Here is an 11,957-nt window from a genome sequence, read left to right as displayed (position 1 = left end):
AGATAAATATAAATATAAATATAAATATAAATATAAATATAAATATAAATATAAATATAAATATAAATATAAATATAAATATAAATATAAATATAAATTAGTGTGTATGGAGAGGAAGACTCTTGCCTGAGCATTGGAGTCATATAATACCCAGAAAATTACTGGAGCCTGTAATTTTGAAGGACTCAAGGCATATCCTGTTGGATATTTGGATCCCTGGAAATATTCCAGGACAGGGCTTGGAGCATCCTGCCCTGGTGGAAGGTTGGGGTGGAACAAAACGATCTCTATGTCCCTTCCAACCCAAACCATTCCATGATTCTGTGGCTGAGGGCATTGTAATCAGGGCAGTCTGGAAGAAAATGAGATTACAGGAATAACCATAGGGAATTGCTTCCATCAAATCAATTTTCTGCTTCCTGCTGGACCAAACTCCAGCTGCCAAGCCCAACTTGGGGTGTCCTTCCAGCTGAGAACTCCGTACTTTTTGTGTGAAGAAAGGCATTCCTAAGGGATGTGCCATGGATTTAGTTTTGACAGAGAGTTGGGACTGACCTGCCCACATAAACAACACCACAACAATGATGAGAATTTCCCCCGCTCGAAGCTGTTGGTTTTTCTTCGCCATCTCCTTCATTGTCACCTCATCTGCACGGGGACAAAGAGACACGGTGAGACCCAAAACCCAGCTCAGAGCCTGCTTTAGGAGTGTCCCCAGCCCCAGTCAGTGTGTCAGGAGCTGAGCCAGCAGGGAGAGAGTCCTGACACTCCTTAGGACACTTGGGTTGGGATTTAGGAAGGAATTCTTCCCTCTCAGGGTGGAATGGATTTCCCAGAGAAGCTGTGGCTGCTCCATCCCTGGAAGTGCCCAGGATGGAGCTTGGAGCAGCCTGGGATCGTGGAAGTGTCCCTTTGGAACAGGATGAGCTTTACATCCCTTCCAACCCAAACCAGTCTGGGATTCCAAGATTCATGCTGTAACATCCTGAGGGGACAGGGCAAGGGTGGAGCAGTGGGACAGGGCAGTGTTATCTGTCCCCATGGCTGCTCTGTCTGCTGTCCCTGTCCCTGTTACACCTGTCACAAAGCCTTGCATGTTCCAGCAGCTCCAGCTCAGGAGCATGGAGAGCCTGGCAGGATATTTTTCAGCAGAGCCCTGGGATTCAGAAAGGAGCAGAGCCTTTTTGCTGGGCCTAATTCCCCTCCTTGGCTTCAAAGCATTAAGGAGATTACAGTTCAGGCCCCCAGGAAAGGAGCAGTGCTCCTCTTAGTGCTTCCAGATAAACAGCAATTCGGGATTTACAGCCTCCAAATCAGTTTAAATAGAGTCAAGGACTTGCATCCTCAGAACCACAGCCAAAAGCCCTGCAACAGGCCAGGCCCTCAGCAGGCAGGGAGGGACCTGGGTGTCCCCACAGCCCTGCACTGCCAGGCCCTCTTTGGAGCAGGGTTTTTGCTGACAGAAAACCCTCAACAGCCTGGTTTCGCTAAAGAGGAACAAGTGAAGGCCAGTGGGGAAGTGCCTGATTTTCTCCGTGGAGATATTGAAAACCCAGCTGGATGTGATCCAGGACGTCCTGCTCTGCTTGACCCTGCCTGGGTGATCTCAAGAGATCCCTTCCTACCTCAGCTCTCTGCAATTTGGCAGAAATACTGAAAATGTAAGAAAAGTGGGAGTCTCTGGGTATTTTTTCCCCCAAAATCCAAGCACAGGGGGCCCTGTGAATCCCACAAGTGCCCTGTGAGCACAGTGGTGTGCCCGGTGCCATCCAGGGCTGCTGGTTCCACATGAGCTCAGAGGCTGGCCAGGAATTCCCCTTGGCTTTCTCCACTTGTAGGGAGCAGGACACAGAGCTGCAAACCTCACTTGGTTAAATCTCACCTGGAACAGGAGAAGGAGCAGCCACCTCCAGCAGCATCTCCCTGTCACCTTTTACCCCCTCAGAACATCCTGAGAGAACACTCAGCCCCATGAGTGTTTGTCCCACAGGGTTTATTCTGTTCATCCCACTGGGTTTATTCTGTTCATCCCACTGGGTTTCTCCTGTTCATCCCACAGGGTTTATCCTATTTATCCCACTGGGTTTCTCCTATTTATCCCACAGGGTTTCTCCCAGCTTCTCTGGATCCTGGTTCCTCTCTGCACAGCCCCGTGTCCCAGGGGCCATGTAGGAACTCACCCACACTTGCCTTTATTTTTAGAGGCTAGTTTCTCAGCTTCCCTGGGGGTCTTGAAGAGGACTGGCTCACTGGCAGGGCTCTGGCCTTGGATGCTGATGGACTGGACATGCACAATGTACTCAGTGTCCTCCTCTAGGTCCCAGAGGGCACAGGAGCGGGTGGTGGTGTTCACCTCCTGGATGAAGCGCAGCATCCGCACGTCCTTCTTCTGGAAGCCGAGAGAGGAGAGCACAGAGTGGTGGAGGGACCTCCCCGTGTGCATTTATTTGCTGTCACCTAAGGCCACTGATTCCTGCCCTGCCCACCACGTGGATGTGGAGGAACCATCGGGATCCTTCCCTCTCTGCAGCCACCAACGTGCAAAGCGCCGCTGCAAAGGGGACGGGAGAGCCAAATCCCCTCCGGGACCACGAGGGACAGGATGAGAAGGAATGGGCTTAAACTGCAGCAGGAGGATGTGGGAGCAGAAGGGACCTGGGAGGGGGGCAGATGGAAATGGCTGAAACTGGGTAATTCTAGGTAATTTACCTGTTGGGAAATTGCAAATCCAATGACAACTTCGTCTTCCAGCACATCCCAAGTGACCACGGCCGAGTTGGCTTTCAGGTGTTTGACTGTGACATTTACTGGAGCCGATGGGCTGTCTGCAAGGAGGGAGAGCAGAGCCTTTACAGGGGCAGGAGACGCACCAAGGGCAAGGAAAGGAGTGGAAAAGGATCTATCTTGGATATGTGACCTGGGAATTGCAGCTACTCTGTCGGGACATGAAATTAATAACAGGGCTCTTTTCTTTGGAGTGATGAGACAGAGGTCATCTCCTTGTGTTTTGGTTGTTTATTCTCTTATTTATATTACATATACACAGAGTACAAGGAGCTACATACACTGAGATAGAAAGGTGCAAAATGGCTAACAAAGAACTTCTTCAAGGTCTTTTATATGTCTATTTGTCCAATTAACAAATGCCAAGTAGATTATTTTTCTTAGTGACCCAATGACCTGTGTGCTGCGCTGTGGCATTCTCTATCCAATCACTTATTACCCAAAAATCCCTAGAAGAATAACAAGAAGAAGAAGAAGAAGAAGAAGGAGAAGAAGAAGAAGAAGAAGAAGAAGAAGAAGAAGGAAGAAGAAGAAGAAGAAGAAGAAGAAGGAGGAAGAAGGAGAAGGAGAAGAAGGAGAAGAAGGAGAAGAAGGAGAAGAAGGAGAAGAAGGAGAAGAAGGAGAAGAAGGAGAAGAAGGAGAAGAAGGAGAAGAAGAAGGAGAAAGGGACAACACCCTAAATCCTCCATCTTGACTCTTGTTTTCTAAGAGCTTAAACCTTAAACTTTCTCACTCAGTGACTTAAGGAAACTCTCTAACTTACAAACTCACATTCTCAGTTTTTCTACTTAACTTTAACAGCTGTCTCCATGGTGTTATGTGAAACTTTCTTGGATGTCAGAGCCAAGTATCAGAGATAAGGGCACATATCCTGTGCCTCTGACTCCAACAGTGCTCCAGGTCTCAATTCCCATGGTGGAGCTAGAAGATGTCACCTGAGATTATGAGTTACGTTCAACACGGGTTCAAACTGATAGAGGCAAAATTTAAGTTAAATATTGGGAAGAAATCCTTCCCTGGGAGGGTGGTGGAGGTTGCCCAGAGAAGCTTCCATCCCTGGAAGTGTTCGAGGCCAGGTTGGAGCATCCTGGGACAGTTCCAAGTGCCCCTGCCCACGGCAGGGAGTGGGGCTGATCTTCCCATCCCTTCCAACCCAAACCATTCCACAACTCCACGTGTGAAACACCCAACCCTTGGGAAGAATTTCTTGAACACCACAGCCAAGCCCTGAGCAGCTCATTCATCCCATCCTCTCCCCAGCCACATTTTTCCTTGTTGTTCTGTGTTACAGCCTGCCAGTGACAGCTGGGAGGGAATTTCAGCTCTGTCATGGAAGCGTGCACACAGAATGCTTTGATGAGCATTCCGGAGGTTTGAAACGCACCAGTGGAGTAACTGGGAGAGTTTCTTCTGCTTTTCCCTGGTAGAAAATGTTTCTTGCAATGTTTTGTGGCTGATGTCGGAGCACATCCAGCAAACATCCACTTGGAGCTGCCAGGACACGGTGGATATTGTAAAGTGGAAAGGGCAGGCCAGGAAAGCAGGAGCCTGAGGCTCTGTGTTTATTCCCAGTTGCAGAGCCCAGCTGAATCCTCCCAGCCTTGCCAAGGAGAGCTGAGCTCCTGCACAACCTCCCCAAGAGCCTCTTCCCAGTCCAAAGCCCTTCCTGGCATCTTGAGGGAAAGTTTTACCTCCAAGGCTTGGCACAGCTGTTCCAGCTGGATTCTGTTCCCACTCCTCTGGTCAAATTTAATTCACAGCCTTCAGCTTTGCCCTGAACCAAAAGCAGTGAATGCTCTGAGGAGCCCCAGGAGGTCAGTAGGGTGAGGAAGAATGATTTTATTCCAACTTTTATGCATAATTTATACTTTTATTTCATTATAACCACCCCTTTGGGGCTGGGACAGGTCAGCAGTACAGAGGGGTGCACTTGTGCCCGTCTCCAGTGACACTTGTTGGATTTATGGTCATTCCCAGCCGCCTGGATGGGGCTGGAAATATTCAAGCTGGAGTGTCAATGTCTGACATCACTCCTGGTGAATGTTCCCCTGGGGAACAGAGGAATAACAGGAACACAGAATTCCCCAGCTGAAGGTCACTTGGCACAGTGATCCCTCTTTCCTTTCACTGCCAGCAGGTATTATTCCACCCTTAGGAATAAAATGTCTGGAGAAGCCATTCGAGCCAGGCTGACTCTAATGAATCCATCAATGAGAAAAAAAAAGTCACTGAATGGCTGAATTCACACAAATTCAGGACTTTAGGAGGAACAGCAATTCTCTAATTCCGCAGAGGGATGTCATTCCTCTCTGGAGTAACCATGGTGTTGACCCAGAGCATTCTCATCTCCCAGGGCCTGGCCCTCATAGAATGAGGCAGAATTCCCCAGCCATCCTCCTGGAGGATGGGATCCCTCACCATCCTCACCCTCCCTGCAAGCTGAGGAGGGAGACAGATCATCCTCCCCATCCTGGAATGAAAGTCCAAAGCCGGCTGTGACACAAGGAAGGGACGTGGGTCTGCAGCTCTTCACCTTCCCCCGTGACTGAACCAAAAAATTCAAGTCAAGACAAAAGTCAAGTCTAATTTTAGGAAGGGGCGGTCAGCAGACAGGAATGTGCACGGGGAAGGTCTGTGAGTCATGCCTGATGAATTTGCTGGAACACACGGAGGACATGACGGAGTTGAGGGATGGGAGACAAAACAGTCTCCAGCTGCAGCCCAGCACTTCGCCCTTCCCGGCTGCACCGCTCCATCCCGGCGTGGTTGTCTTCCCTGGGTATTTTTAGGAGATAAATTTTGGTATTTTTTAGGAGCTACCACTGACTTAGCCAGCTTCAGTTGGAGGAGGGCTTTGAAAATAGATGAATTAACCCCACAGGAACGGAGAGCAGAGATCATGGAAAAAGGCTGGGAAAAGGGAACAGCGCTCAGAGCGTTCAGGTCCCCTTTGAAATTTGTGACCTTGAGGGAGGCACAGCATAAAAAGTGTCTGAGTTTCCTGATAGCATAAGAATTGGGGGAGTTGGGAAGACCTTGAAGAGCTGGAGGAGAACAAAAAACTCTTCTGGGAAGTGGTGGGAGGGGGTGGAGAGCTGTGAGGCAGGAGGGAAGCACTCAGCAAAACTGAAACCCAGAGTTTGAAACCTCCAAAACTGAAATCTGGATGAAAGTGAGGGAGAAATCACCTGGAGTGGGTGGTCAGGGACATTTTAGAACCTTTCTTTGTAGGAATACCTGATAGAGGGATGGGGTAGTGAAGTCAGCAGCTTTAAAATCCAGGACAGCAGATCCCAGTGTGCCCTCCCTTGCACTGCTACACCCAAATCAGCGGGGCCAAACCAGCATAAAAACACTAAAAAGAGACTTAAACCATGCTTGATGGAAATGCAAACCCAGAAAAATAGATTTTCTGCTCCCAGAGCTGCGGGAATAATTTGGAACCAAATTTTTCATCCATGAGGTTGCTTTTCTCCCCATTCCCAGGAGGTGAAATGATGAGATCACGACTTCTTAAGACCTAAAACACTGTTCCAAGATATTCCACATGACTTTTGGCACCCTGGCCCTGTTGCAGCTCTTTGTTGGTGCCAGCCTGGCTGAGATCAGGTGGAAAAGGTGTAATTCCTGTAATTTCCCAGCTGGCTGCAGGGGGTCGGGAGCTCAGTCAGGGCCAAATCCAAATTTTTGTTTCCTTCTAGAATCATGTGCAACTCCTGGAAACTTTGTTTCTGTGCCTGTGGCTGCCAGGAAAGCTGCTGGTGTTCTGGGAGCAGGCACAGAGGGTGGGAATGTTGCAGGGATAGCAGAGGATGGGTTGTGGATCAAGGTTCTTTTTGTGCCTGTTTACTCCAGAGCTGCTGAGGGCAGCACATTCCCAGTCTGCTCCATAAGGGAATGGTGAAAGATTCCTGCTTTAGCACTTGAACTTCATTCCAGTGCAGGATGCTGGAGCAAATCCCACCCTGCAAACTGGCAGAGGATATTTGCCCAAATTTAGATGGAAAAATACTCTCATTTTCATGTCAGCAGAAATCTCCCCACCCCTCATTAAGGGAAACCCTGACGATTTAAGCTGAAATCAGGACTTTTAAACATGAATAGCAGCTTAAAAACTGAGGATTTCTAAAATCCCATCTCATTTCCTTCCCACAGGCTCCGAAATCTCCCATCCCCCAGGCCCAGCCCTCCCCAGTTATGCCGCACCTGGGGCCCTTTTGGCAGAAGCAGGTCGGAGCCTCCTCTGTGCACCAAGAAATCCTGAGCCCTGGAGATGATCCTTAATCCCTTCCCGATGCTGAGAACCCCTCCCAGCCTTTTATAAAATGTTTTCCTCGTTATTGTTGGACTTTAATTGGGAAGAGAGGAAGCACACACACATTTTACAACTCGTCCCTGGCTTCGTTATGGGTACAAGTGGCACGAGGATCTGCTTCCCTGTGAGTTGGATTCCCCATGGGAGCTGTGGTATGGATGGGAGGGGTGGGAAAAAGAGCAGGGAAAAGGTTTGTTCCATCCCACTGCTGCTGCTGTCACCTGGGAATGGGGGGGATGCTGAATATTGGGGTGTCCAGATGCTGGGGGGGTCTTGTAGGATCAGGGAGGTACCCAGGCCACTGAAGGAAAGGAGGAACCTGTGGGAATATCAAACCCTTGGGGTCACCTCAGGCCAGCTGAGCCCAGGACACAGGTCTGGAATTAAAGTGTATTTCTGCATTTATCTCTCTAGCCATTCCCCAAAACCCCTCGGAATTCACCTCTCTTGTGAAGGTGCATGGAATTGCATCCTTCCTGAGGCTGTGCTGTATTCCCAGCATTTTCCAGTTCACTCAGCTCCTCTCCCAAGCAGCTCCTTCCCTGCTGGGAAGGGCTTGAGCTGCCTCAGAGCTCCAGGGACATGGTCTGGTGAGCTGAGGCTCTGAAGCAGCTCATTCCCTGCTTCCCAGCTGCCCTTTCCTGCAGGAAACAGTGAATTCCAGCCTCAATTCCCAGCAGCTCTTGATTTCTGCACCTTCCCTGGGGATGCAGGAGATGAAAGGACACGACCTGAAAGGAGCATCCCTAAAATCCATGTGATGCTTTCTGCCGGCTCCGCTGCCTTTTCCCCCGAGTGTGGATTCATACAGAGCTGCTTTTGCTGCCTGTCTGTGCTCTCCCAGCATGGATCCCATCCATGGATGTAATTGCTTTGTGGGTTTTATGGGGTGTGTAGGAAGGGCTGGCACATTGCTCAGTGTTCCCAAGGGTTTTAATGAAGGGAACCCCAGGGGAATGTGTGGGAGCAGGGATCATTCCCGCTCCCAGCCCCACGGGAAGCGGAGCTGTTTTGCCAAGATCCAGCGATTTCAAAGAGCAGAGAGGCCAACTGGTGGTTCTTCAGCTGGGGAAGAGGCAATTATTTCCTGCTGACCACTCACTTCCCTATAAAAATGGGATATTAATAGGCCACCAGCCCCCTCCTTCCCACCCCTTGGCTCTGTGGCTGATTCCCCATGGAGCAGCTGCCCAAACGTGCTGGAAATGCTGCCAGGGAGTGTGGAGCCTTTTCAGGGAGCACAGAGGCTGTGGCCACACAGCCATTGGGAATTCCTTGGGGCAGAAGGAAGGAATATTTCTACCCTGGAGTGTCCCAGAGACAGGCAGGATTCTCTCAGGTCTCCCCAATGCCACAATTTGGGTTTAAATGCTGCCAGCTTGGAGCAGAGTCGTTCCTATCATGGCATGTTTTATCCAGGATCCAAATATCCACTGAGAACTGGGTACCACAGTTCCTTTTGCTAGCTCCTCTCATCCCACACCTCTGTAGTATCAGAGCAATCAGAGGTGGTGAGGAAACCTGGGAATTTCCTGGACAGTGCTGGGTGCTGACACCAGAGCTCTCCTGGGATTCTGCTGCCTTCCTCCAGCCCAGCTCTGCTCTTTGTATCCCTTTTTTTACTACACACATAAAGGTTTGCAGCTTCATTGCTCAATACATTTCTGCTTTTAACTGAATTATACTTGATCCAGGCCCTCATTCAGCCTCTGGGCACTTCATAAAACAGCAAGAGTTTGTTTAGCAATGAACATCCAAAGGGTGAGGACGGATCCAGGACCAGCACATGGATGGCACTGCCATGGAGTGCGTGGTTAATAACCTCAAACACATCTCTCTGGGAGGAATCTCCCTTTTCCACAAGCACATTCCCAGCAGGAGACAGTGTTAGGAAGAGGATGGCTCAACCTTGGCTGCCTCTCACAGCATCATCCCTGCTGAGAGCCTGACACCGAGGTGAGAAATCTCCACATCCCAATTAAATCCCCTCCTACGCCCAACGCAGAAATCAATAAAGTGCTTACACCACACGTCAGCCAGCCAGGAATCTCCCCGGCCTCTGGGATGGAGGGAAAGGGCTGGAATGGGTTGGTTTGTTGTTCCCAAGTAGCTGAAAGACCTTTTGCTGCTCTCTTGAGCATGCTGAGCTTGTTGCTCACCCTGATCCAGCTCACTGTGCTCAGGAATGAGCCTCTGGAGTCAGATTGTTGGATTTGCTCTCCTTCCCCCTGCGAGGCTGGGGAGGGGGTGAGGGTGGTTTGCAGTGGCTCAGGGGGTGAGGACACACTTCAGAGCTGAGCAGAGACCAGAATCCATCCAGGGGTGTTAGGTATCTTTTTGGGCAGCTGAGGTGGGGGAGCTATGAAGGGGCTCCTCGAACTGGAGCTCATCCATGTCCTGAGAGCTGGCCCAGAGCTCCAGGGAGTGGAGGCTTTACCTGAGCAGTGTGTCACCTCTGCTCTCAACCTCACAAAAATAAACCTGACCTGAGCTGCTCTGCAGGCTGGCACCTCACAGCAAGGCTGTTTGCAAGTCACAGGGGCTGTGGCCTATTTTGGGGTCCTCCATCATCACCCCACTGCTCTTTGAGCCCTCAGCAGTGCCCTGAGCCCAGCCCAGCTCCCCTCTCGAGCTGGGGACTGCTGGCAGAGCAAGGACAGCTTTAAATCCTATTCCTGACTTGAAACCATCCTGAGTGTTTCCTTGGGGACTTTGTGGAGCAGTGGGAATGATGTGGGAGGGCATCACCCATCCAGGTGAGATTTGGGGTTTGCCAAAGAGCGTTGGTGTGAAGATTATTTCTCAGCCACATCATCCTCCTGCTCCTGCTTCCCCTCCTCACTCACCTTGGCATCACCTTGGCAAAAAATGGTCCTGGCTGGCCCAAATCCCTGAATTCAGAGCAGGGCCTGTGCTCAGTGCCACTCACCAGCCCTTGCCCTGGCATTGCCAGGGGGGAATTTGTACCAGTCCCCTCTCCTCGGAATGATGGCTTTAATCTTACATGACAGGAATTATTTTAAACCCGCTCACACAAGCTCTGGGTCTAAAGGGGACAGACCTTGGAGCCTGCATCCCTGCCTGGGAATGATTTCCTCCCCATGGGCTTTTCCAGTGTCTCTTGGCTTGTGTGGCCTCGTGGCCACATCATCAGGCAGGGCTGGAGCCACAGAGCTGGGGGTGACACTGCCACTACCTCTGTGTGACCTTGGGAAAATCACTCCATGCCCTCATCCCTCTGTTCCTGCTCTGGAAAACAGGGACAGCACAAGTTCTCTGCCTCACCTGGGCACAGGGAGAGCTCCTCAGGACCCTTGGCACAGCTGGCACGGGAGGAGGAGGAGGAGGAGGAGGAGGCAGTGGATGGTGTGTGGCACCACACCAAAGTCACACAGCTCACCGTGAGGGAACGTGGCATGGACACCTCCCGGCCCAGGCAGGAGCAGGAGGTGGTTGTGGGCAGGGACACAACTCCCTGTTTACTCTCGGATGCCAACCGAGGTGATCCAAGGATAAGGAAGAGCAGGGAAGTGGCCTAGTTTACAGAAAACCCCGAGTGCTGTCACAATTGCAGACGCCTCCATTGTGGTGCGGTGTTTTCCTCATCGCTCCCTCCCTTTGGGAATGTTTCATTAATCTCCCCGGATCTGGCAGTTGTGAAACAGCAACTTCAGGAGCTGATGCCTGGCCAAGGACGGGCGGCAGAGCCGAAGGCATCCGGGGGTTGCTGCAGCCCCGATGAGGCCAAATGTAACTCCAGCAACTTGCAGGGATGGCTGGAGTGAAAGAATTTCCACTCCCTGGAGCTCTGCATCCCTAATAATCACCCCCAGCCCCCTGGAATGCAAGACATGCTGGCAATCAGCAGTCTGGGAATCAAAGCAGTTGTTCCATCAATATCTTGCAGCCAGCGAAGGAGACAGCCCTCGACTGCTTGGGAGGGTGACTGCTTTGGGCTGGGGAGCTCCAGCAGCACTGCCCACTTTACACCCACACAGGGAGTGCTGGGGCCAGTGAAGGCAGGAGTGGACTTGGGTCCATCCTGGTAGCTCCAAAATCAGGTCCAGCTCAAGGGAGCACTGCCTTCAGCAAAGATCCCCCAGTCCAGGTGACCTGCTCAGCTCGGAGGGGCCTGGTTTTTGTGTCCAGGATGTGCAGTGCCCCTGGAGAGGTGCTTCCTTTGGGGCCACCACGGTTCCTTTGGGCCACCGTGGTTCCTCTGGGGCCACCGTGGTTCCTCTGGGGCCACCATGGTTCCTCTGGGACCACGGTGCTTCCCCAGCCTTCACAGGACTCCCAGCAGAGCCTGGCTGGGCCCTGGGCAGCCGGGAAGGGGCATTGGCAGAGCAGACCTGGCTTTGTCCCCTCCACTCCGGTTCAGCCCCGTGACACAACCCGGGGCCGCCCTTCAGGTACCCAAAACCTCCTCCTGCCCCTGCCCAGCGCAGGGCCAGGGGCTCCTCTCCCTTTCCCCGTTTCCACATCTCCACGAGTCTCCCTCCCCGGGGATGCCCGGCTGCGAGCGCCCACGCTGGGGCACGGCTGGGGAGAGCTCCCGGCGCTGCCCGAGCCCGGTGCCGCGGGGCTGCGTGTCCCAAATCGCCGCCTCTTCTGCACCCGATTCCCGGCAAAGTCCCGGCGCCCCCAAACTCCGTCCCCTCTGCGCAGCCCTGCCCGCTCACGCTGCTCCCCCCGGGGGTCTCTCCTGGCACCGAACCCCCTCCCCACAGCCCCGGCAGACGCTCCCGGGGCCCGGCCGCCCGTACCTGCCTCCACCGGGCGCAGACCGGCGTAGCTGAAGCAGAGCAGGAGCGCGGCGCCGGTGCAGCCGAGGAAGGGCTCCATTCCCCGCGGCCGC

General features: G+C 52.1%; 2 protein-coding genes across 2 annotated transcripts in view; one reads left to right on the top strand and one right to left on the bottom strand.

Moving 5' to 3' along the window:
* The window catches only part of LOC107214078 (S100P-binding protein-like), a 25,144-nt gene extending 18,058 nt beyond the window's left edge, over nucleotides 1-7,086 (top strand). The window contains exon 5 of the mRNA XM_015649102.2: nucleotides 6,940-7,086. Within this exon, the coding sequence (XP_015504588.1) occupies nucleotides 6,940-7,048 (109 nt within the window). The 3' untranslated portion in view covers nucleotides 7,049-7,086. The remainder of the gene's footprint in view (nucleotides 1-6,939) is intronic.
* FNDC5 (fibronectin type III domain containing 5) overlaps nucleotides 1-11,951 on the bottom strand; it is a 16,241-nt gene extending 4,290 nt beyond the window's left edge. Inside the window, exons 1-4 of the mRNA XM_015649125.2 lie at nucleotides 11,866-11,951; nucleotides 2,710-2,825; nucleotides 2,191-2,389; nucleotides 556-648 (exon numbers count right to left, since the gene is read on the bottom strand). Of these exons, the coding sequence (XP_015504611.1) occupies nucleotides 556-648; nucleotides 2,191-2,389; nucleotides 2,710-2,825; nucleotides 11,866-11,944 (487 nt within the window). The 5' untranslated portion in view covers nucleotides 11,945-11,951. The remainder of the gene's footprint in view (nucleotides 1-555; nucleotides 649-2,190; nucleotides 2,390-2,709; nucleotides 2,826-11,865) is intronic.
* Nucleotides 11,952-11,957: the final 6 nt, after the last annotated feature.

This window comes from Parus major, chromosome 23 (assembly GCF_001522545.3).
Source record: "Parus major isolate Abel chromosome 23, Parus_major1.1, whole genome shotgun sequence".
Taxonomy (NCBI): domain Eukaryota; kingdom Metazoa; phylum Chordata; class Aves; order Passeriformes; family Paridae; genus Parus; species Parus major.
Note: the sequence above shows the minus strand (reverse complement) of the source record. Positions and strands in the feature narration are given on the sequence as shown.